Consider the following 22,516-nt stretch of genomic DNA (forward strand, 5'->3'; position numbering starts at 1 on the left):
CTATCTATCTATCTATCTATCTATCTATCTATCTATCTATCTATCTAATCTATCGTCTCTATCACCTATCTATCTACCATCTATCTATCTATCTATCTATCTATCTATCTATCTATCTATCTATCTATCTATCTATCAGTCTGTCTATCTATCTACCTATCCTCTGTCTCTGTCTATCTTTTCGAAGTTCATACCTGAAAATTGTTCATCAGCCCATACTGACACGGTTCATGCTGACATCTTGAGAAGTCATAGCCCAGCCCACAGGCTGCAGACCCGTTGCAATTCATTCCAGAAATGATGGTGTCATTCATGTTTCCAGTGGCATCTCGGACCACACATGCCGCTGAGAAAACAGTGTTTGCTTGTCATTTCCCCCCCACCCCCCTTGCTTCTTTTCAGTGCTAGGGACAGAGCCAAGGGCCCTGTGCGTGTGAGGTAAACTCTGCAGTGCCGAGCTAAACCCCTGAGCGCCACATTGTCACCTTGTCATCCCTTGTCAGGGTTCTGCTCTCTTAGGGTTTTGTTCGGAAAACATGCTCAGTTGGCATGGAGTCTGAACATATGTGTTCTAAGCCTGTGCAAACATACGGTCAGTTCTTTTTTGGGACACAGTTGCTGAAAATCCCAACTTCCGAGTCCTGTGAATAGCCTTTTTTTTAAAAAAATGATTTATTCTCTCATATATTACCTCCCAACTGCAATTTCCCCTCCCTGTGCTCCTTTCAGTCCCTCCTCCCCCTTTCCATCCTGCCTTCCCCTTCCTCCTAACCATCCACTCATCCTCTGCTTTCCTTCAGTAAAGGACAGGCCTCCCGGGAACAGCAACCAAACATAACACATCAAGTTGGGCTGACTAAGCACCTCCCCTTATACCGAATGCTCCAAGAGGCAACCCAGTGGGAGGAGAAGGCAAAAGCAGGCAAAAGCGTCAGGAACCGTGCCCCCACCCACTCCCCCTGTTAGGACACGCACAAAAACACCAAGCTTTACAAGCACAACATACACGCAGAGGGCCCAGGTCAGAGTCACGCAGAACACCCTGGTTTTTACAAGCCTCTGCTTGCCGGCTCCCTTAGGCTATCTTGTAGGAGGCTTGTGCAGAGAATGTTTCTTATTTTCTCATCTCCTAAAATGTGCGGTGCTTTGGCATAACACGTATGCAGCCCACAGCTAGCTCAGCTCTACAGACCACGTGATTATTAATCATTCTCTTTACCTGAGAGGCAATCAAGGGGAGAAATCTAATAACTAAGATAACGCAGCTTTGTTTGCAACTAATTCTCTGCACAAGTAGAAACAGTTATAATTCTACTTTAGATGTAATTTTAAACAACTTTTTTTGTTTGTTTGTTTGTTTGTTTGTTTCAAGATAGTGTTTCTCTGTGTAAGCCCTGGCTGCCCTGGAAATTGCTCTTTAGTCCAGGCTGGCTTGGAACTCACAGAGATCTGCCTGCCTCTGCCTCCCGATGCTGGGATTAAAGGCGTGTGCCTCCACCACCACCACACTGCTAAAAAACTTTCTTTGAGATCATAATTTAGTTACATCATTCCCCTTTTCTTCCACACTTCCAAACTCTCTCACATACCCGCTTGGCCTTGCTCTTACAAATTCATGGCCTCTTTTTTCTTTAATTGTTGTTACATGTGTGTGTGTGTGTGTACATGTGTGTATTTCTAAACACATAAATACAGTGTTACTTGTCTATATGTTTTCCAGGGTGACCACTTGGCATTGGGTCACCAATTAATGTGTTCTCTGGGGAAGACTGTTTCTCCTGCTCTCAGGATTTCTCAGTTCCCTGTAGTTCTTTGTCTAGGGTCGAGGTCATGTGAGATTTCCCAACCCCCATCCATGTTGACATGTCTATTGGAGTCCTCCTTGTTCATGTGTATGTAGTTTAATTGCTTTAATGATAAAGATAGTGTTTCCTGGTTAAGATGGTTGAACAGCGCCTGACTGTGAGCACTGGTGAAAAAGACATTATGCAAAATATTAGGCTTCATCCCAAGCAGAAATATAGGAAAACCTTTGGAAATCCATGACAGGAGGAAAGAAAAAAATAAAAAATCGAACCACCATGATGGGAGGAAAGAAAACGAATTGAACCAAGGCGCATCGCTGCACAGAACAGTAAGCCTAGCGGAGCAACTGCGACTGTGCAGAAAGTTCCCTGGGTATTGGAACTTGAAGCCTCTTCCAAAAGATAAGCTGGATGAGGATCAAGCAGATTTTGGGACAAGTGCATAGCCCTCATGAGCTTAAATCCAATTGCAGTATTTGGAGAGACAGTGATTTCTTCAGCTCACCAGGCAGCAACAGTAAGAGAAACCCTGTTTTGTTAATGGGGTTCGGATTCACTGCTATAGAGGCCAGGAGCCCAGAAGTGTGGAGGAATGTCTTGTGTGGATGTAGCAGTTGTCAATAAAGACCTGATTGGCTAAATCAGCTGGGCAGAAAGCTAGGAAGGGAAGGCGGGACTTCCTGATAGGGAGAAAGAAAATCTGGGAGGAGGAGAAAGGCGTTTTCACCTGGACACCGGGAGGAAGACAGATGTGTTTATGGACGCTGGGAGGATAGCTGGCCACATGGCTGATGGCAAGATGGCGACGAACACCTGGCGGTAGTAACAGACCAATGGAGCAGAAGCCGCCCTGGGAGCCATCAGATTGGCAAGTGATTGGCCTAATGTGGTTTCGATGCTACTAGGATTAGAGTAGCTCAGAATCTGCCCAGCACAGTGTTTACAGCTTAACAGTGAATCTTAGGCTCTCTGTGTCAGTCATTGGGAAACTAGCTGGTTAAAGAAAACTGCTGTTATTTAATACAGAGAGAATATTTTGTTCTTTCTACCCAGACGCTCTAGGGGCGCGTGTAAAGCCAGCAGCTGCACCCTCAAGCAGATGATTACCACTCAGGAGGCCTCGATAGTACCACGCCAGGGCCTCCGCCTGTACCCCTATCAGTGCTGTGGTTGCTCCAAATTCCCAGTGCCTATGGTCTTGGGTCTCCAGAAAGGGAGAGGACCAGCTTACCGAAGAGCACAGAGTGCTCAGCAGAGGTCCCTGATGCCCTGAGAAGCAAAACTGCTGCTGTGGAGTCAGCTCCGGACGAGGCACTTGTCCAGTTTAGACTTGGAGGAGAGATGAGAAACCACATTGCAACCGACTCCCTCCCCCAAGGCTTGTAACTAGCAGTCTTCTGTTCTGAAGACCCAGACAGAAGCCATTCTGACAGCGTTTTCCCCTTCCGTGGGGTTCCTGTTTTTCATCCCTGCATATTTAGCAGTAACTTCACTGTATTATGTCTTTTAAATTTTTTAATATTTATATTTATTTTCTTCATATATTCATCCTATTTTTTTATGTTTTCTTTTAATCCCCACTTTTGGGTGACTTCCTCCTCCTCTTCCTCCTCCTCCTCCTCCTCCTCCTCCTCCTCCTCCTCCTTTTCTGGCGCTTCCCTCTTTCCCTTTCCCCCGTTCACTTATCTACATTTTACAGTATCTTAAATTTGCTTTATTGGCCTTTTTCTTTTCTTTCTAAAAAAGGTGATTTTCAATTATGTATCTGTGTTTGTCTGTGCGGAGGTATGTACTTACGAGCAGATGTTCACATAGGCCATAGGCGTTGCATCTCCTTAAGTCAGAGACACAGGTTGTTGTGAGCCACCCAATGTGGGTGCTGGGAACCGAACCTGGGTCTCTTAACACCTATCTAGCCATCTCTCCAGCCCAGATTTTTTTCTCTCAATAGGCCTATGTTTTATTTTTATTTTCTTTATTTATTTTGTTTTTGAAGTTTTTTTTTCACAATAAGGAAGTATTTTTCCTTTAAAATGTTTGTTTTTTTTTTTTTTTTTTTTTGCTCTCTCCTCCACTCCTTTTTCTTTTAAACATTTAACCTCCCTTTCCCTATTTGTCATCTTTCTCAACCTCCTTCCTGTACCTCATTTATTTCTCATTTTATAGCACATTGTGAAGTAATGTCATTTTCAGTTCATGGTCACTGGTGATGTGTTAGTGGCTGTAATTGACATTAAATGGATTTCTGTGTCTCACGTGGTTTGATGTTATTGTGGGTACAGAGGTTTGTTCCCTGCTTCTTGATTGGTAGTGGGGATTGAGACTAAGAGTAAGAGACTAAATAAGAAAGAACTCCCCCTAAAAACAAACACGCAAACAAAACAAGAAGAGATGTGTAAACCAAGAGATACACAAATCACAACTGAGAAACACAAGAAGCTTCAGAAATCCAGCCGCATGATTCTTCCAAGAGATTGTAACTCTGCAAGAGGTAAACCCCAAAATACTGAGGTTTGCAAAATGCCAGATGAGTATTTCAGTGTTCTAGTACAAATGATCAATAATCTAAAAGAAGATACAAACTATCAGACAAATTTGATCTATGCCATTGAGAGGAATGTCAGCAAACAAAGAAACAAACAAAAAATAAGCACAGCAAAGTGGAGGACTTGATCAGCAAAACTCAGCAAGGAAACAGGTTTTAAAAAACAAAACAAAACAAAACAAAAAAATGCAGAAGCATTGAGAATGGAAAACCCAGTGAATGAGATAAAAAGCCCAGCAGGACTGGCCACCAAGAAATCTTGCAAGCAGAGATGGTAGGGTTGATGGAACATGAGTGGTAGGGTTGATGGAACATGGGTGTTAAGATGAAGGAACAGGAAACAAAGTAGCAAACAAGCATGGCCACATCTAAGGACTCTGAAATATGAACAGGACACTAAAGCTCAGAACTCACAGCACAGAAGAAACACTAAAAGCATAAAAAACCCACCAAATTTTAACAGGAGTTCTCTAAATTCAGAGAAAGACGCAGAGATTCCAGAACCAGAAACACTTAACTCCAAATAGATGCAACGAGAGAAGAATCTCCCTGACATTAAGAGGTCAGAAATACAGAGCAAAGAGACTGTCTTTAGAGCTGTAAAGGAGAAAATGCCAACTCATCTACAAAGGCCGAAGCAACAGAATAACATCAGACATCTCACAGGCCACCCTCAAAGCCAAGAAAATTTGGAGTGAGACATTCCAAGTCCCCAAGGCAAATAACTGTTGGACAAGATTGATGGAGAAATAAGGGCACCTCACGACCAGCACAGACTAAGACAGTGATGTTTGTCAAACCCACTGCAGAAGATGCTTAAAGGAACATCACATATAGAAAAGGGAAGGGGGGGGGAGTCATGTAATTATAGTTTAATATCTATCAAAAAATATAAACTTAGGAAAAAGGACACAAAGCATAGGTTGCTGGGAATGTGAGGAAAGATGAAATCTTAGTCGCCATTGGTAGAAATGTAAACTGTGTAGCCCCTGTGGAAACCAGCATGAACCTTCCTAAAGAACTGGAAGTAGATTTAATGTAAGACCCAGATATACTCTTGGATATATACCCAAAGGGGTCTAGATAGATATACCAAAGAGATATGTGTACATCCATACTTGTAACTGCATTGTCCATAATAGCCAGGGCGTGGAAGTAGCTTAAATGTCTGTCAGCATATGAATGGGTAAAAAAAAAAAAAAGTGCTATGTCTACACAAAGGAATGTTATGCTATCAGAAAGGAAAATGCAATCATGATAGTGGCAGGAAAACAGACACATTAGAAAATCATAATGTTAAATGAAACAAACCAGTCTCAGAAAGACAAATACCGCATGTTTTCTTTCAGACACAGAACCTAGATTTAAAATTATAATATGTGTGTATATTATGCATGTTTTTAGGTCATGTAACCAGAATGGAGATGATGAGAGAAGAGAAAGTGGTGTTAATGGAGGTGAGAAATAGAAATACGACACAGGAAATAGGAATGCAGAAGCAGGAACTGACATGGGAAGAGAGAGGCAAGGAGCGGGCATGGGAAAGAGCAGTGGAGAGGGGAACAGCTCAGAACCAAGTGTACTGACAGATATTTATGGGGATGTTGTAATGGCATTCATCCCTTTGTATGAAAACTGAAGAAAATGAGTAATAAGGCAATGTTTGGGATAAAACATTAATGTTCCCTAAGTAACCATTAATATTAATGATGAAGCAAGCTTCTGTTTTGTTATTTTCACACATTTGAATACTTCCATTAGACATATTATAAATATTGTCTAATGAACGTCTTTATGCATTAACTTTTTCTTCTAAATTTTAGAATATTTCTCCAGGGTAAATTCTTAGAAACAGAATTGTGAGTATTTAAAACACTTTTTTAAGATTACTTATTTGTTTCTATGTATATATATATATATATACATATACACACACACACATATATATATGTATATATATACATATATATATATTTTGCATGCATGCATTTAGGCACCATGTATGTGCCTGTCCCTGCAGAGGTCAGAAGAAAACACTGGATTCCTTGGAAATGGAGTCACTGATACTTGGGAGTCACCATGTAGGTGCCGGGAACTGAACCTGAGTCCTTCTCAAATGTCCTTAAGAAGAATAAAATTATATTATTTGCCAGGAAACGGGTAGAACTAGAAATCATGATGCTAAGCAAAATAAGCCAGACTGGGAAAGATAAAGATTGCATGCATGAACTCTATAGCTACCCATTTCCTCAACTCTGTTTCTTAGACACACATCTCCTCACCTGAATCCACATTTGGAAGACTTAACCTCAGGTGGCTTCAGTGGCTAAAGTTGTTGATGTCCTAATGTATTGAATCAGGAAATATTTTCCTTTGTAACTCAGGTGGGGTCACCACAGGACAGTAAACACCTTAGCAGGTTCCTCACACAAGAAGCAGCAAGGTAGGCAACAGTCTTAAATTTAAAATATATGGACTCTTCCAATTTTTCTTACAGTAAGCAGAGGACTACTGGAGTTTAACCTTTGATCAAATTGCCACCAGGCTTCCACAGTTATCCAACCTTGGCTGGCATTCCTCTCTGTGCACTGAAGAGGGTTTCTTCTCTGCCTGTTGGAAAACACATGTCCTTCCTCCCCACTCTGGCATAAGCGCGCAGGGGCCCTAAGCAGGAGAAGGTATGGCTTCAGGCAGCAGGTAGAACCAAAGCAGCTGTGAGCAGCTGGAAAAGATGCATAAGCATGTTCTTTGCTTACTGAGAAGCATGGGGTTGGCTTTTACACTGCTCACAGCTGGGACTCTTCTGATTTTCTGGCAGTTGGTATCAGCGACACTTCCAAGTTGGAAGTGTCAGAAATATTGTTCTGAATTCCTCATCTTTCATAATTTTCCTTTGCCAGGTTTGGGTTTGGGTTTTGTTTGATTTTTTTTATTGCTTCTTCCCTGGTTCTCACTTACCTCACAGAGCGAGAGAGCCGAGTGTTAGAAGTGGCAGCTTTCTCGGCAGTACAGTCATCAAGGCTGGCAAGGAGGGGCACTGGTCTGAAGATGCCAGCATTGCATTTTAATTGCATCAATTCCCCCACCCCCCAAAGATACAAACCACTAAGTACTAAGAAGGGAAATAAAGTTGCTGCCTTAAACACACACACACACACACACACACACACACACACACACACACTCTCTCTCTCTCTCTCTCACACACACACACACATGCACACAAGCTTTCTATTTACTTATGTGCCACTGAGAGCCAAAAAACCACTGGGCTCCCTGCATTTCTGACATCACAGAGGTTCCACTCACCTACGCAAATAGCAACTCCTATGTAGGCAACAGTAGTGATGAAAATGGCCAGCATGGTTCCTCTGGGGATGGCATCCTGAGGATCCTGTGAGAACATTTGCAGAGGAGAAAACAAACTGAGTAGTAAACACGAGTGCTAGGAGTTATTTCTGTATTTTCACAATGTTGCACTGCGCTGCCTAAGGCAGGGTTTAAAGAAACTGTCTATCAGGTGGCAAAGTGAATGTCCTTTGGATGGAGTGTCCGTGGTTCTCAACCTTCCTAATGTCATGACCCTGTAATGCAGTTTGATACACCACCCCCTCAGGTTGTGGTGACCCTAAGCATAATAAAATGATTCCATTGCTGCTTCGTAAGTGTCATTTTGCTACTTCTAGGAATCATAATGTAAATATCTGATGTGCAACTCCCAAAGGGGTTGTGACCCCAAGGTCGAGAACCTCTGGCTTAGAGCGGATCATGGGATATAAAGCTTCGTGCTGTATATAAACTCACAGAGCTCGCAGCAGTCTGCATCAGGTAAGGTCCTAGAGCCGAAAAGAAAAGTGGACACATGCCCCCTCCCTAAAGCAGAAGCAATCTCCAATTGATAGCCACTTGCAAATGAGAAAGTAGTTTTCTCCAAGGGAGTCTCACTGGGAATCAAACCATTCCTCATAGATGGCCAACGCAAAACAATCTCAACAGCATCTTTGGAGGGTCTTTGTCTTGTAATGGTAAGTCAAGTTTGTTTTTGCCTCACAGGTCCTTTGCAAACATACTATGGCTTCCAGTTTTGTGTTTTTATGGGATCCTTGTATGTGTGAACGAGTATAGCTCTAGGTCTATATGTGTTTCTTGGTTTTTATTTTGGTCCCTTTTCTTATTTGGTCCTATATTTTTTTTTTGTTTTACCTTATTGTATCTTATTTTGTTTTTATTATTATCCCTTAGTGCCTGTTTATTTTCTAGGGAGAGACAGAAAGGGAGTGGATCTGGATGGGAGTAAAGGTGGAAAGGAATTGAGAGAAGTAGGGAGAAGGGAAACTGTAATTGGAATATATTGTATGAAAAGAAGCCTATTTTCAGTAAAGAAAAGGAGAAAAGTGGTTTTATTTTTAAGAAATCCAAATATTTAAAAGAAAATAGTGATGAACTGAAGAGAACACACCCATCTAAAGAGAGATCTTATAGAAATCCGTCAGAGCTCCCTTCCTTTCCCTTGTTATTTGTGTGTCGGTGCATCAGACATACAAACATAGCTGGCATATTGACAATATCTGGGCATATGTTGTTTTATACTTAGCTTGTGCTTGTCTTAGTTTAAAAAACGAACCCAAAACCAACCATCCAAACAAAAAACCTTTCTGGCTGAGCAAAAAGGATCATTTACTAAATTCTCCAGTCTCTCAAAATTCTTCATTTCTACAAGTAAGCTCAGTAAAGAGGTAAGGTCAAGTGAATGCCTTAAAATGAGCTTTTCTCTTGTTTATAAATATATACATACATTGAACTGAATCCACATGATACTTAAATTAACCACATTATACCTAATTTTGGAAGGGACTTCTAAATTAGATCAAAACAGCTTCCAAGCAGCATGTTGGATTATATTTAATTCAATTTAAGAATTATTAAACATTTTAATGCATACTTTTCCCATACAGGAAGGTTACCTGTTATTCAGAAGGAGTAAAAAATACTGAACAGAGAAAAATACAATTTCAATAGGTGAAATTCTGCTGGCTGGAGGACAGAAGTCTCATCAATACAGATAAGCAATCAATACAGGCAAATGAAATTTGAGCATTAAAAAAAAACTTAAATGTGATGATCAGTTTGATCAAGAAGATCACACCAGAAGACTATAGATACAACCTGACCACTGGAGTTTATGACTTAGACAAGGAAACCTGCTCTGCATGGGTCTAATCATCTCTATGCAGCCATCCATATGCTCTGTGCAACTAATCTGTATGCTTTACTTCTTCTAGGAGCAAATCCACATAAGGGTTCATAGATCTCCAGCCTCTTCCTTCTATACTGCTGTCTCCAGAGCCAATGAGCAGATAAGTGCAATATAACAGCTCATGAGAAGGAGAGGAGGGCAAGGTGGCTTTAATGGGCTCTCCTTAATCTAATTCACATGATTGTTTTTATTGTACTTTATAGCATAAGGATTTATGGAGGAGGTCTGGAGAGGTGGCTCAGCAGTTAAGAGCACTGACTGCTCTTCCAGAGGTCCTGAGTTCAGTTCCTGGCAACTACGTGCTGCCTCACAACCATCTATAATGTGATCTGATGCCCTCTTCTGGTGTGCAGGTGGACGTGCAGATAGAGCACTCCTTCATAAAATAAATAAACCTTAAAAAAGAATTTATTGAAAGCAGGGAGGTAGCTCAGTAAAATGTTTGCTGTATAAGCTTGATGGTCTGAATTTAATTCCTGAAATCCAAGTTAAAAAAAAAAAAGAAAGTAGGTGTAGGGGCACACTTATAATCCACCTGCCTCAGCACTGGGGAGCTGAGGCAGGTGGATGCCTGAAGCTTACTGGCCAGCCAGTCCAGCCTAGTTGGTGACTCCCAGATTCCAGTACCTTAAAACAAAACCAAGTGTCCTGAGGAAGGACACCGCATACTGGCCTCTGCCCTTCACAAGTGTGTGTGTGAGAGTATGTGCGTGCCTCCCAACACATGAACACAAGCGGAACCCCCCCCCACACACACACAAACTTCATGGGATCCGGGTGAAGCCATAACTGACTGTACTGGAGTGTAACTGGATAGGAGATGGGAAGGTGGAGGGCAGGCAGCCTTGTTAACGCAGACATGATGACTGACCTTTCCCTTGTAGCCACCTACTACAAGCCCTAAGGCTGCTGAGTCCACGCTCACATGAGTCAGCTTGACTGTAATGTACTAACAGGTGAATTTGACACATTCATAGTTTCCATCCTCCTCCAGAATTAATCCCAATGTAAACTGTTTCTCTCTCCCTTCATTGAGTGTGACCCCAAACCCCCAACCAGGGCAGAATACAGGTAACTAGTCAGGTTTCTCCTTTTGGAGTCTAATGACCATATCCTAATTTTTGCATCTCAGAAATAGTTCCCAAATCTGCTAGGTTCAGATTTGCAGAAGAGCTCTTGTGGTATTGCTATGGCTCACGGAATGCTCAGGGTGGACCTCTGCTGTTTCTGGTCCCTCTTCTCTGCAGTGGGAGGTGCCATCTTGAGAAGGGTTCTGAGGCTGGGAGCAGAGTGCGCATCTACACCTCCCTATATTGTATAAGTAATATTTCCTAAATCGGACTGACACCGTTGTTGTTGTTGTTTAGCACCCTCAGAGAGAAATAAAATCTAGAGATACAGAAGTTTCCTTGCGATTTTCCAGAATCTTTCACCTTTGGTAGCCTAGCATGTTTGGATACTCTGGCTTTCAACTATGCTCTGACTATTCAGATAATTTTTTTTTTTCACTTTCTTGGGCCTATGGGCTGTTGGTTTCTCTACTTGCTAAATAGTTTCTCTCTTTCCCTTTCCCTCTCCTTCTCTCTCTTTTTATCTCTTTCTCATCTCTCCCTCCCTCTCATTTTCCTGCCTGCTTCCACCCTCCCCTGCTTGCTACCTTAGACTCCTGGCCTTCCTCTTGGCCGAGTTCCCCCACGAGGTAGCTTCCAGTCCTGTCTTCCTTCCTAGGGGTCTGGACCCTCTGCTCCCCTGGGTTGTGCTGTTCTACCCTTGTTCTAAGCTCATTAGCTAAGTCCGAGCCTCCTCTTCCTCATCTGCTAGGCCCTGAAATCAATTCAATATGGTGAAACCGGTGTTAACAGAACAGAATTGAATACAACTTGTAATGGCTTATAGTAAAGGACACTCTTCATTGCTTCTAACTCTAATAAAAGCAGGGATTTTTACCTCTGTCTCCTACGTGGCCTTAATTCAGGCATTACGTAAGATGAATTGACTAAGCACCTTGTTTTTAAGGAGTATTTTCCAATTTAAAAGCCTGCCTGTACCTTCTGGAAGCTTAAAGCAGTGAGCTCTAATGCTTTACTAGTTAGTGAGAAAACAGGAGTTCCTGACTCAATTTCATTACATGAGGAGAGAAGCTGTTTTGAACAAGTTTTTGACTTTCGGATCTTTGGCATGACTTTTTTTTTTCTGCCATTGTCTCTGCTCAGGAATTCACCATGGTGGTGTAGTCACTAGTAAAACAAATCTAAATGCCTTCATTCGCTCACTCCATCAATATCTACTCAGACCGTGCTATCTCTGCAGATACATGAAGAATGAACCCAAAGGCTCAGTGCCCACTTCCACAGAGTTTGATACTGCCTCATGAGCATCTCCACAGCTGCTGCCTTTTGAGAGACACATGCGTGGCTCTCTGGACTCGTCAGGTTCTCCCTGCTGTCTGTCCTCAGGTTTCTCACACCAGACTCTGCCCAGGATTGCCTTGTTTTCCCCCACTAGTCAACTTCCAGCCTTTGCTTCCCAAGTTCCTCCTGACCAACCCATCAACCATTTGTTCAGTATCTTTATGTCACAACCCCATAGGTCCATGCATGTTTTTCATTTAATACACATCTCCTGATGACTCTTGCAAATACCCATCTTCTGAAGTTGATTGTAAATACATTGAGGTAAGATTTGTATCTTGTGTGTGTGTGTGTGTGTGTGTGTGTGTGTTTGAGGTAAAACCAGTGTCCTTTTTATGAAAGAGGCTCATATTGTCCTCTATCCCTTCTCTTTGTGATATTGGAACACCTCAGACTTTATCAGAGTATGTGTTACTGTGTTTCAGAATGTGTTTTGTAGAGTCCTTTGAAGCTAGGTAAGGACATAAGTAAAACTTGAATGGATGGTGTCAGCAGAAGTGATTCATTCAAATTGTGCTTTACAACTCCAGTCTTATTCTTAGGAGAAATGTAAACCATGAAGTGATTAATCATCCAGGACCTTGAAGATAGGGGTGGACCCCAAAGTAGAGGTGACACCAGGGCCTGGGGCCTGTCTGAGCCCTTGAGGACCTTTTGAAGTAGATCTCTTGGATGGGTTATGAGCTCCAACATATATGTGCTAGAACCACAAAGTCTGATCTTGTTTTGACCATGCTAATGAATGGTCCTCTATAAAATACTGAAATCACTGTTGTAGCGAATACGATGATCTCCACAGCACTTCATGGAGAATGCTGTGAACTGAGGACTAAGTGATCGTGGGGCTGTTCATTGTTGGTTTTGCTCTCTTTTTCCTTGAATGTCTTGTATTCTTATTCATCACGATTTTAAAAGGGAAGGTGTGATTCTCATAGCAACTCACTGTAGTCTGCTCGTTTTGTTGGAAAATGACACACTGTGAATACACTTTGTTTTTGGATGTCACTGAACACACCCCTGTTTTAGAGCCCAGATTCAGAAGTAAAGGAAAGTGAGTTAAGAAAGAGCATATAAATAACCAAGAAACCATTCAGAAACCTTCATTCTTTAGTCTCTGGAACTTAAGTCATATTCTTAGTCGTATTTAGATACAGCTTCTCATGCTATTCTTAACTATACTCTCACCACCAGGGCTACAAAGCAGAGAAAACTACGTACCTCCAGGTCTCCAGAGATGTTGGCACCAGCAAGAATTCCAGTAGCAGCTGGGAAAAAGATGGCAAAGACCGAGAAGAAGCCTTCACCCTTTGTGAAGCTTGGTCCAAAGTTTTCGGCAAATATGGATGCTGAAAAGCAAGCAAGAGGAACATTATCACGTTGGGTTTTGCCACACAGTAGAAGCTTATGCTCTTGACTTTTGTGCTTCTAAATGAAAACAGAGCCTCAGCATCAAAGCTGAGTGACCTTGCACAGTTGTTTACTCCTCCTCGAGTACCAAGGTGTCTGTCCTTTAGGTGCACATTTAGGTCTTAGACAGAGCTTTGAAATAGCCATTAGCTTGCTTGTCTTCTTAAATTCAGAAGAAATGGAAACAGGGATAAGAAATTCTTGCAGAAGAAAAAAAATTGCCTTTTCAAATAGAGTCTCAGGGGTCATACAAACCACCTTTATGAGAGCTCCCATGCCGAGTGGCAGCTGTTCAACAACAAACTCAGTGGTATTTTTGAAGACTTTTTGTCTCATATTGCTTTGTTTGAACTTTTTTTGGTCTTGCTGTTCTTTTGCTTGAATATTAGGGGTTTCCAATTTTGTGTTTTATATTTTTGTTTGTTGGTTGGTTTTGTTTGTTTTGAGATAGGCTTTCTCTGTGTAGATGTGGCTGTTTTGGAATTCACTCTGTACACAGGCTGAATTCGAACTCAGAGATCCACCTGCCTCTGACTCCTAAATACTGGGATTAAAGGCATGTGCTAGTACTGCCCTGCTGGGTTTTGTTATTGTGTGACTGTGTGTTTCCTGCTGGCTTTGTTTGTTTTTTATTTTTAAATTATTTGTTTATTTACCTGTTTTCTAAAGAGAGAGAGAGAAAGAAAGGGCTGGGAGTTGGGTAGGTGAGGAGATGGGACAGATTGGGGAGGAGGAGTTGTGGAAGGGAAAACTGATCAGAATACATTGTATGAAAAAAATTTACATTAAAATATATGAAAATAAATAAACAAATATTACCAAGAACAATTCTTGCAGGAGCATATTAGCATACTCACAGATATACCACACCTGTTCACATATCCCCTCATAGCATTCTCGCATGTAAGTACCTTTAAACTCTGTACCTTCCTAGGCCTTTGAGAAACTGTAGGAGACCAGTGGCAAGTAGCCTGCTCTACAGACTTGCTCCTCGTTTGCTGCTACTCTGCTCTTCCATTCAGAGTTCAGATCTTAGGTCCTCGTACCAATAAGAATATGAATATGGTGAGGCCCTAACAACACTGTAGGCTGCCATCAAATCACTGAGATGAAAGGAAGCAATCTGGAGAAAAGACAGAAAGAGGAAGAGGAGGAACTGGCCAAAGATGGGACTCTGGGATGAGGAGGACAACAAGTCGAAAACATCAGAAGATATGAAGTAGGGGGAAAGGTGGAAAAGAAAGGACAGTGAAACCAAAGCAGATGAGATAACCACTGCAGAGCAATACAAAAGAATGACACGGCTTTTAAATATGGCGAGGGAGTCACAGGTACTGGCAAGTGAATACAGAGCGAAGGAAATGATCCATATCTTTAAAGCCTCATCTGTGAATTCTTAGTAAGCTAGGGTAGAAAGTAAGAAAGTAGGAGAAGCAGAATGGGAGAGAAGAGTCGAATTTGCACGCTGTGGTGTTATCACAAGGAGATTACAAGTAATTTACCCATAACCCGCTTTTTTAGGTATGTGTTTTTATAATGTTACAAAGTTTTTATAATGTTCTTGTCTTCTCAGGAAGACAAGAAGACTTGATTCGACATTAGTGCTCTGCAAGGCTGATTATTTTTCCCAGCTCCAGGTTCTTCCTCCCTACATGTAGTTTCTATTTCTAATTGTCTAACCATCTAGTGAAAACCCAGTATTCACAGACTTACAGGAGATTTTCACATCTTCAGCTGAAAAAGACTGACTTTTCAAAATTGCTTTTAAATTTTAAATACTTTACATGTTTACTTCTTAAAGTTTCCTCAGGAAGTTGTCATTAATTTAGTGAGAAAATCTGAGGACCAATCAGGATGTGTATAACCCGTCCAGTTGATGATCAAGAGTTGAGACCCAACCACAGGTTTCCTGAATCAGTTCTAGGCCCTTTCCCAGACCATGTTGGGATTCTGGTGGCTGGGGATGAGGTGAGAAAGGTAGCAATGGGGAGAAAAGTATAGACAGATTTATCGAGAAGTGACTGCTTGGTCACACTCACCTTGGTAGTTAAAGAAGCCTCTGGCTCTCTTCTCATTGTTGGATGGAATGACAGTCCCAATGAAGAAGTTTGCAATGGCAACGAGAAGAATGACCAGGAGAATCACTTGAGCCTGCGACAAACACAGGGAAGGGGCCACCTTAGAAGTGACAACACTCTGAGCTATTCAAATCTGGACATTCTCATTGCCCTCCCTTCTGCTCGGGGCTTGAGACCAGGATGGGAGCCGGGTCTCCAGTATTCAGTGCTGCTGGTCTGGACAATGGCTGTACATGAAAAGCATCAGTCTTGCTGGCTGTGTCACTACAGGGGCAGCAAGCAAGATGAAACGTGGCAGTCTTGACCAGAGGTGATGCTCAGTGTTATGATGCCCACCTCGCCTGTACTTAACGCCTTTTGAGGGACCACAGCGGTTTTCTTTGTGGCTGTGGTGTTCCTTTCATTGCTGTGATTAACTCAGGACTTGGCCAGCCCTTGTCGCAGTGTTATTCAGAGATGCTCACCTTTGCTTCCCATTCCATCCCAGCTACCGAGATCCCTAGAAGGATGACCACAGTGATGGAACCGATGATCCGGATATCACTGGCTGGGTCCACCATCATGGAATCACTCTCCTGGAGGGGGAGGGAAGGGAATTACTCAAATGATTAGAAATAGCTCTTTGCAGTCAGCCTTTTTTTTTTTTTTTTTTTTTTAATAACATTCAACAAGAAGAAAAGATACTGTGCACAAAAACCTGGGGCCACACAGGATAACAAGAAAGTGAAATATTCCTAAGTTCCAGAAGGAAAAAAAAAATCTGATTTTATTTATCCGTGATGTAGGCCTTTGATAGGCAAAACTAGGGGCTAGAGATGTTAGAAATTCCTTCTAGTCACAGCTTTGGGACCTATTGCAGCACTAACTAAAAGTGAGTGTGTCCCCACCTTTTTATGTTGTGTTTCAGCAAGAGGGCTAGTTACTTTTATGGGCCAAGGGGAATTTTAGAAGAATAAAGTCGTGTGGTTTTACAAGGTGAATACCGGAACATAAGTGATGTTCAACCCAAGAACAGAACACAAACTCGGTAATGCACCCCTTGAAGAGAGCATACCGTAAGCAGTGCACAGTGCGCTGTGTCATTTCCACACAGCGGTGCTCTTACCAGCAGACCTCAGCTAGGCCTCTTATTAGCGTGAGATGGAGGTGAGGAAGAGGAGGAGTCACCGCACTACTCAGGCTCACAAAGCTTGTTCCCAGAGCACCTGGAGAGAAGGGGCCTCCTTTCCTACAGCGAACCGTTCTCACGTTCTCACGTTTGAACTCTCTTCATCTTCGGAAACCTTGTGGGCAGCAGCCGTGTGGCAGCAGGAAACGGTGCCCGCTGTCTACCCGAGGCTTCGTATTTCACACACTCCCCATATACATTTTTGCTTTATTTTGGTTTGAGTCTGCTCTGCCCTGAACTCCTGTGAAATGCATATCAGCTGCTCTTTCTGCTTTAGCGACTAAGTCTCGGATGGGTAGGAAAGTGGTTTAAAGCTTCCTAGATGGTCGGATGAGAGCTGAACTCAAAGCCGGATGGCGATGCCTGGGGCTCCCCGCCCCGACACCGAGCTTTCCCTTCTCTTATCTTGACATCAAGCTCTCCCCTCGGACCCTGTGAGAGAAGGCTGAGTTATTCTGTTTGCTAAAGAGCATTAGTTACCTTAAGAAGGTCCACCACGGTCTCCGCGAACCCCACCACGTACATGGCAACAGCCACTGCGTTGGCGAACGCGAAAATCAAGCCTATTGACCCACCGAACTCGGGCCCCAGGCTCCGGGAAATCAGGTAGTAGGCGCCGCCTGCAAGGAGAGCAGCGCGGGTCACCCGGAGGAGGAGGATGCCAAGATCTTCTCTCCCCGTGGCTAAGTTCCAGCTGTTAATCACTCCCACAAGAACATTTCGGCTTTCTAGTAATTTTGTAAGCCCTGCGCCATCCACAGCGACGGCTTGTAGTTAACCCTGCCTCGCGTTCTGTACAGCCTGCAAACGGCGTGACAATCGAACTCGGCCTACTGAATTAACACAGTAAGCTTTACCCAAATGCTTTGTCTTTCTAAAAAACAAACAAACAAACAAAACAACAACAACAAAAAACATCGCTAGATGTTTTGACATGACATTATTAACGAATCCAGATTCATAACGTAACAGGTAAAATTTTAGATTCAAAATTTCCAGGAACTGACAGGCCAGGGAAGAAAACACAATGACAGAACCTGTTTTATTCTGGTGTCGAGGCGCAAGCCTGTGACCCCAGCTCTCGGGAGGTGGGGGCAAGGGGGTAGGTCTGGCAGCTAACCAGCAAAGCAGCACCTGGATTGGGGGGTGTGTTTTCTGGTTTTAGCCTAACGAACCTTGACTTCTCACAGTAAGAATGGTGGATGGAAAAGAAGAAAAGGGGGAGGGCTGGGAACAGTGTTCTTCCTCGATCACTGGAGAACAGCTTTATCTGCGGCCACACACAGGTGACATGAAGACTGGGAGCAGCTTCCGGCTAGAGCAAGTAACTGGCACTAATGCTGGGTGAGGGCTGGAGACACACACCATAATGACTTCCAAGGTGGAGCTAGGTATGGGGTCTGCAGAGTCAACAAGGGGCAAGCGAACTCAGAACCGAACCACTTTCTACAGAGGAGGGACTGTGCTCGTTCTGGAAACAAGTTCTCGGAATGGGACATATTACCTGGCAGAACAAATATGTGAGTTTAAAAGTTAGCTTTGCTCAAAGAATTGGCTGGGCAGTGACTTAACAGTCAAAACAAGAGATACTTGGCTCAGTGGTTAGGAACACTTGCCACTCTTTCGGAGGACCCAGGTTCGAGTCTCAGCACCTGTGTGGTGGATCACAGCCTATTGGAGTGCATTTGACACCTTCCTCAGGCTGCCTCGGGCACCAGACTTACACTGGTGCTCCCAGATAGGTGCAGGGGAAAAAAAAAAAGACTCATTCGCAGAAAACAAACTTTCAAAAAAAAAAAAAAAGCAATTAATGAAAGTGAGTTGAGAGAGAAGGTGTGTTGTGAGTAGGGTGATGTTTTAGAAGACCCTGTTTGTGTGTGTGTTTGTGTGTGTTAGGGATGGGTCAGGGATGGCACTCAAGCCTGTAATCAAGGAATTGGGATCATCATGATTCAAGGCCACTCTGGCTCTGCAGAGTAAGACACCAAAACCACACAAAAGCAAGCGATGGCTCAGTGGTTGAGTGTATTGTTTTTACAGAGGACCGGAAGTCAAGACTTGACCTGAAGTCGAGTGGCTCACAACCACCCATAATTCCACTTCATCTCCTGGCCTCTTCTAGCACCTGCACTCATTTGGACATGCCTACATACTGACACACACACACAAATAATTAAAGACAAAAATAAACCTTAAGAAAAAAATAAATCTCGTGGAGCCTGGTGGTACACACCTGTAATCCCAGCAGTCAAGGAGGTAGAGGCAGGTGGATCTCTGTGAGTTAGAGGCCAGAAGAGCCAAGGCCACACAGAGAAACACTGTCTCAAAAAAAACAAAACAAAACAAAACTGAAAAATTAAAATTATTATTATTTTTTAAATCAGTGGAGTCCCAGTGAACAGGATGAGGACAATTAGAAGAGTGACAAACTTAATCTACTTTGTTTTTTACTCAGGCGTGACTGCTCCTGGAAACTTGATAGTCATTCTTTGTCTCATATATTTAAAAAATATTTTTTGATGATGTTTCTCAATAGAAGCAGGGTGTTTGGGGAGAACCTGAAGGGTGGGTGCAAGGGTGTTGGCTGTGTGGAGATCACCACCATGAGATGGGGTGTTTGGGTGCACCCAGGCTGGGGGTGGGAGGGCACAGGAAGGAGCCAGTACAGCTCACCCCAGTACTGAGAGCCCAGTGAGACTTATCACAGGAAAGGCTCAAAGGAGCCCTTCCTCCAGATCTCCTCATTTTTAATTGAGAGGAAATTTATCTCGTCATTTTAAGATCACTTTATTTTTGTTTTATTTCAAGCCTTGGGGGCTTGGTTAGCAACACAATCGTCACGTTTAGCTACTAAACACCTCTAGTCAAGATACACAAACAGGGCTTATAGTCACGAGAACTCAGTTGGCTTACCTCCTCGCACCACTCCGTTTGTGCAAATAGCAGACATAGAAATACCTGTGAGTGTTGTCACTACTACGCTCAGGCCAATGATGATGACTCCCAGACCTGCAAAACCCCCAACAAAGTTGTTTGGCTCCGGTAGGTAGAGACATCACCATTACTTCACCAAGCAGAAGGTCACAGAAGGTCAGTCTCCCTGAAGGAACCTGAAATGCTCTAACCGGTCCCATTCCGCCACAATGCAGGAGGCACCTGAAATGCACTGGACTTTGAAAGGGCAGACACAGCGACCAGTCATTTCCTGAGAAACACCAGCAGGAAGCGTACCGACTGACCTGGAAAATAAGAGCTTTACCCAATGACTCCGCACATCTGGAGCAGGACCTGTAAGGCGCCCGGATCCCGTTAGCCGTGACCTGGCTGGACTTGACTGCACTCACCTCACTGCTCTCCTCAATCAGCTTGCCCATACTTCTCGTGCCCGTCAGTAACCAAGAATAGAGAAAACGTATGCCTACCCGTGGCGTGGGACGTGGATATTAGAAATCTTAGAGATTTTACCTCCACGAACAAACCCGTTTGTTGCTATTGCAGAAGTTGACAACCCAGTGATAGAGGTTACCATGGTGGAAAGAAGAATTATAACAACTCCAAGACCTGTTAGCAATGAAAGACAGAGATATTACGTTTTACTCTTCTTCCTTGGGCTCCCTATTCCTGCAAGTTCTGCTGCCTTTGATTTAACTTTTCAGGTCCATGCCTTTGGCCCCTGTGGAGTGTCTTTGCACAAAGAGTACAAAGAATAGCGTTGCTATGCCTCATATAAAGGTCAAGTCCAAGAAGCACCCATTATGATGAAGGATGGCATCCAAGAGTCAACACAGTCCAACGTGCCGCCCTGGAAAGGAAAAGCTGACTTTCTCAGGTGTCCTGGGAGAGAAGCTACCCTGGCTGTGAAAGGGGAAACATGACATTTGACCTTCTCTCTTGCTTGAGAGGAACCTGAATGAGAAAGTTGGGGATTTGACAAAGGTTAAATCCTTCTTCATTTTTCTTGTGCGCCTTTGCCTGGAGGGTGGGGGAGAAAAGGAACCAACTTGCATTACCTTTGAAAACACCCCAGAAAGGTCAGTGGTGAGCTATGGGAGCCTGCGTCCCCTTTACCTTACACATGATGGTCTGGCTCACAACTTTATTACCTCCTCTGACATATCCATTTGTGGCGATAGCAGAGGTGGATAAACCAGTGATGGCTGTCACCGTCACGGCTAAGCCGATGATAATCACACCGAGACCTCAGTTGAGAGAGGAAAAATAAGTGCGATTAAATGGTGGAACAGCTCATTGGGTCACTTACATAAAAGCAAACGAACCTAGGTGGTTACTGATTTTGACGTAGGTGGTCACTTGAATTTAACAAGCTGGCCACAGAATCGCCATTCACGTACTAGGAGATTCAATATCTGGAAGGTGCAGAGCTGTGTTGTCCCCAAGTAAACAATTCTGGTCGGTCAAAAGGAAGCATGAGCTTGGTCTCTGATGAAGTTCTACTAATGGCCTCCAGCCATTAGTATAAATGAAGGGTATACTAACTTTCCAGGTAAATTTCTTGATTAGCAAATTGTTCATTAGGTGGATAGGTAATCGGACAGAACCAAATTTAGCTACCTTGACTAATTTGCTGTGTGACCTCAGAATTTCCTTATTTTTCTGGCACTCAAATGGCAGTTAAATCAGAAAGAGTGGACGCGTGCGGTTGGTGTCACAGTCCATGGAGGGGCTGGTGGTACTCTTCAAACCCACAGCACTCATGAATGCTAGTGTTTGTGAAAAGCCAGCCACATATCCAGCTGTGTGGTTGGCAGTGTGAGATGTGCAAGGCACAAACAGAACGGAATGAAAAAAGCCACCGTCGAGGATATTATGGCTCAGAAGGGCAGTGATTATGAGGAGAAACTGATAAAGGCCAAAAGGAAGGCACACACATTTTTAGTTTCAAGAAACAAACAGCGGTTGTGTGTGTGTGTGTGTGTGTGTGTGTGTGTGTGTGTGTGTGTCTTTTAGGGAGGCAAAGAAGATGCTAGAATATATCATCATTGTGGTATAAGGTGTTTTTTTGTTTTTGTTTTTGTTTTTTGTTTTTTTTTTTTTTTTAGCTACACAGTGAACATAAGCACTCTTAGCTTTCCTAGTTGCACAGGTGGGGACAGGCGTGTGTGAGCATGCTCAGGCCTCCATTGTCTACAAGGAAGATGCTCACCCACAGAGACAAGGGCAGGCCCTTATCTGCCTGCAGAAGATTCCGCAGGAATCCAGTCCTGCTCTCCTAGCAGATTTCTCTATTGATTTTCCTTCCCGCAGTTGCTCACCCTAGACACTCGAATTTCCTTCTCTTTCTTCATCTGATCACTTCTCTGCAGTTCGGTTGTTCTGCTGCTAGGATGGCATATGAGTGTTGTGACCGCTCGTTTGAATCGCCACTCACCGCCGAGTCCTCCCCGTGCTAGTAAACATTAATAAACATGCTCTCCTGCTAACCTGCCACCTGACCGTCTAACGCATGAGGCTGCAGGAAATGAACCCAAGATGAACAGAAGAAAACGTGTCCCCGCCTACCCTCCGTAAATGTGACACAGAATCCAGGGGGAAGGTTGTGGGGAGCTCAGCGCCTCCGCTCAGAGTGTTTAGCTCTGTGCTGTTTTCTCCCACACTTCACCACCCCTGCCGTAGACCCTTGGAAAGGAGGTTGTAAGAAAGAGCGCTACTAAAGGTCTTGTGTCACAAGGACACTGCGGGGGGGGGGGGGGGAACGTCATTTCTCTTCTCCTGTGTGTTCTCAGGCGCTGATGCCACGAAAGGTAATTTATCCCCAGCCTCTACACATTAGTTTGCTTTCAGGATGTCTGGGGGTGAATGTTTGACGCTCTAGACGCTGCCCGGG

The 22,516-nt window shown here is 43.4% G+C and overlaps 1 protein-coding gene across 3 annotated transcripts in view; it reads right to left on the reverse strand.

Annotated features, from left to right (window-relative positions):
* Positions 1-22,516, reverse strand: part of Slc12a1 (solute carrier family 12 member 1) — a 75,348-nt gene that overhangs the window by 43,417 nt on the left and 9,415 nt on the right. Inside the window, exons 4-10 of one of the 3 annotated variants that reach the window (XM_055620895.1) lie at positions 19,585-19,680; positions 17,152-17,291; positions 15,968-16,078; positions 15,465-15,576; positions 13,237-13,364; positions 7,660-7,744; positions 195-346 (exon numbers count right to left, since the gene is read on the reverse strand). In XM_055620895.1, the coding sequence (XP_055476870.1) occupies positions 195-346; positions 7,660-7,744; positions 13,237-13,364; positions 15,465-15,576; positions 15,968-16,078; positions 17,152-17,291; positions 19,585-19,680 (824 nt within the window). Of the gene's footprint in view, positions 1-194; positions 347-7,659; positions 7,745-13,236; positions 13,365-15,464; positions 15,577-15,967; positions 16,079-17,151; positions 17,292-19,584; positions 19,681-20,136; positions 20,233-20,774; positions 20,871-22,516 lie in introns of all 3 variants that reach the window. The other 2 variants (XM_055620807.1, XM_055620977.1) reach the window with 2 other exon arrangements.

The sequence above is a fragment of the Psammomys obesus genome, unplaced genomic scaffold, assembly GCF_907164565.1.
Source record: "Psammomys obesus unplaced genomic scaffold, mPsaObe1.curated_primary_1811, whole genome shotgun sequence".
Taxonomy (NCBI): domain Eukaryota; kingdom Metazoa; phylum Chordata; class Mammalia; order Rodentia; family Muridae; genus Psammomys; species Psammomys obesus.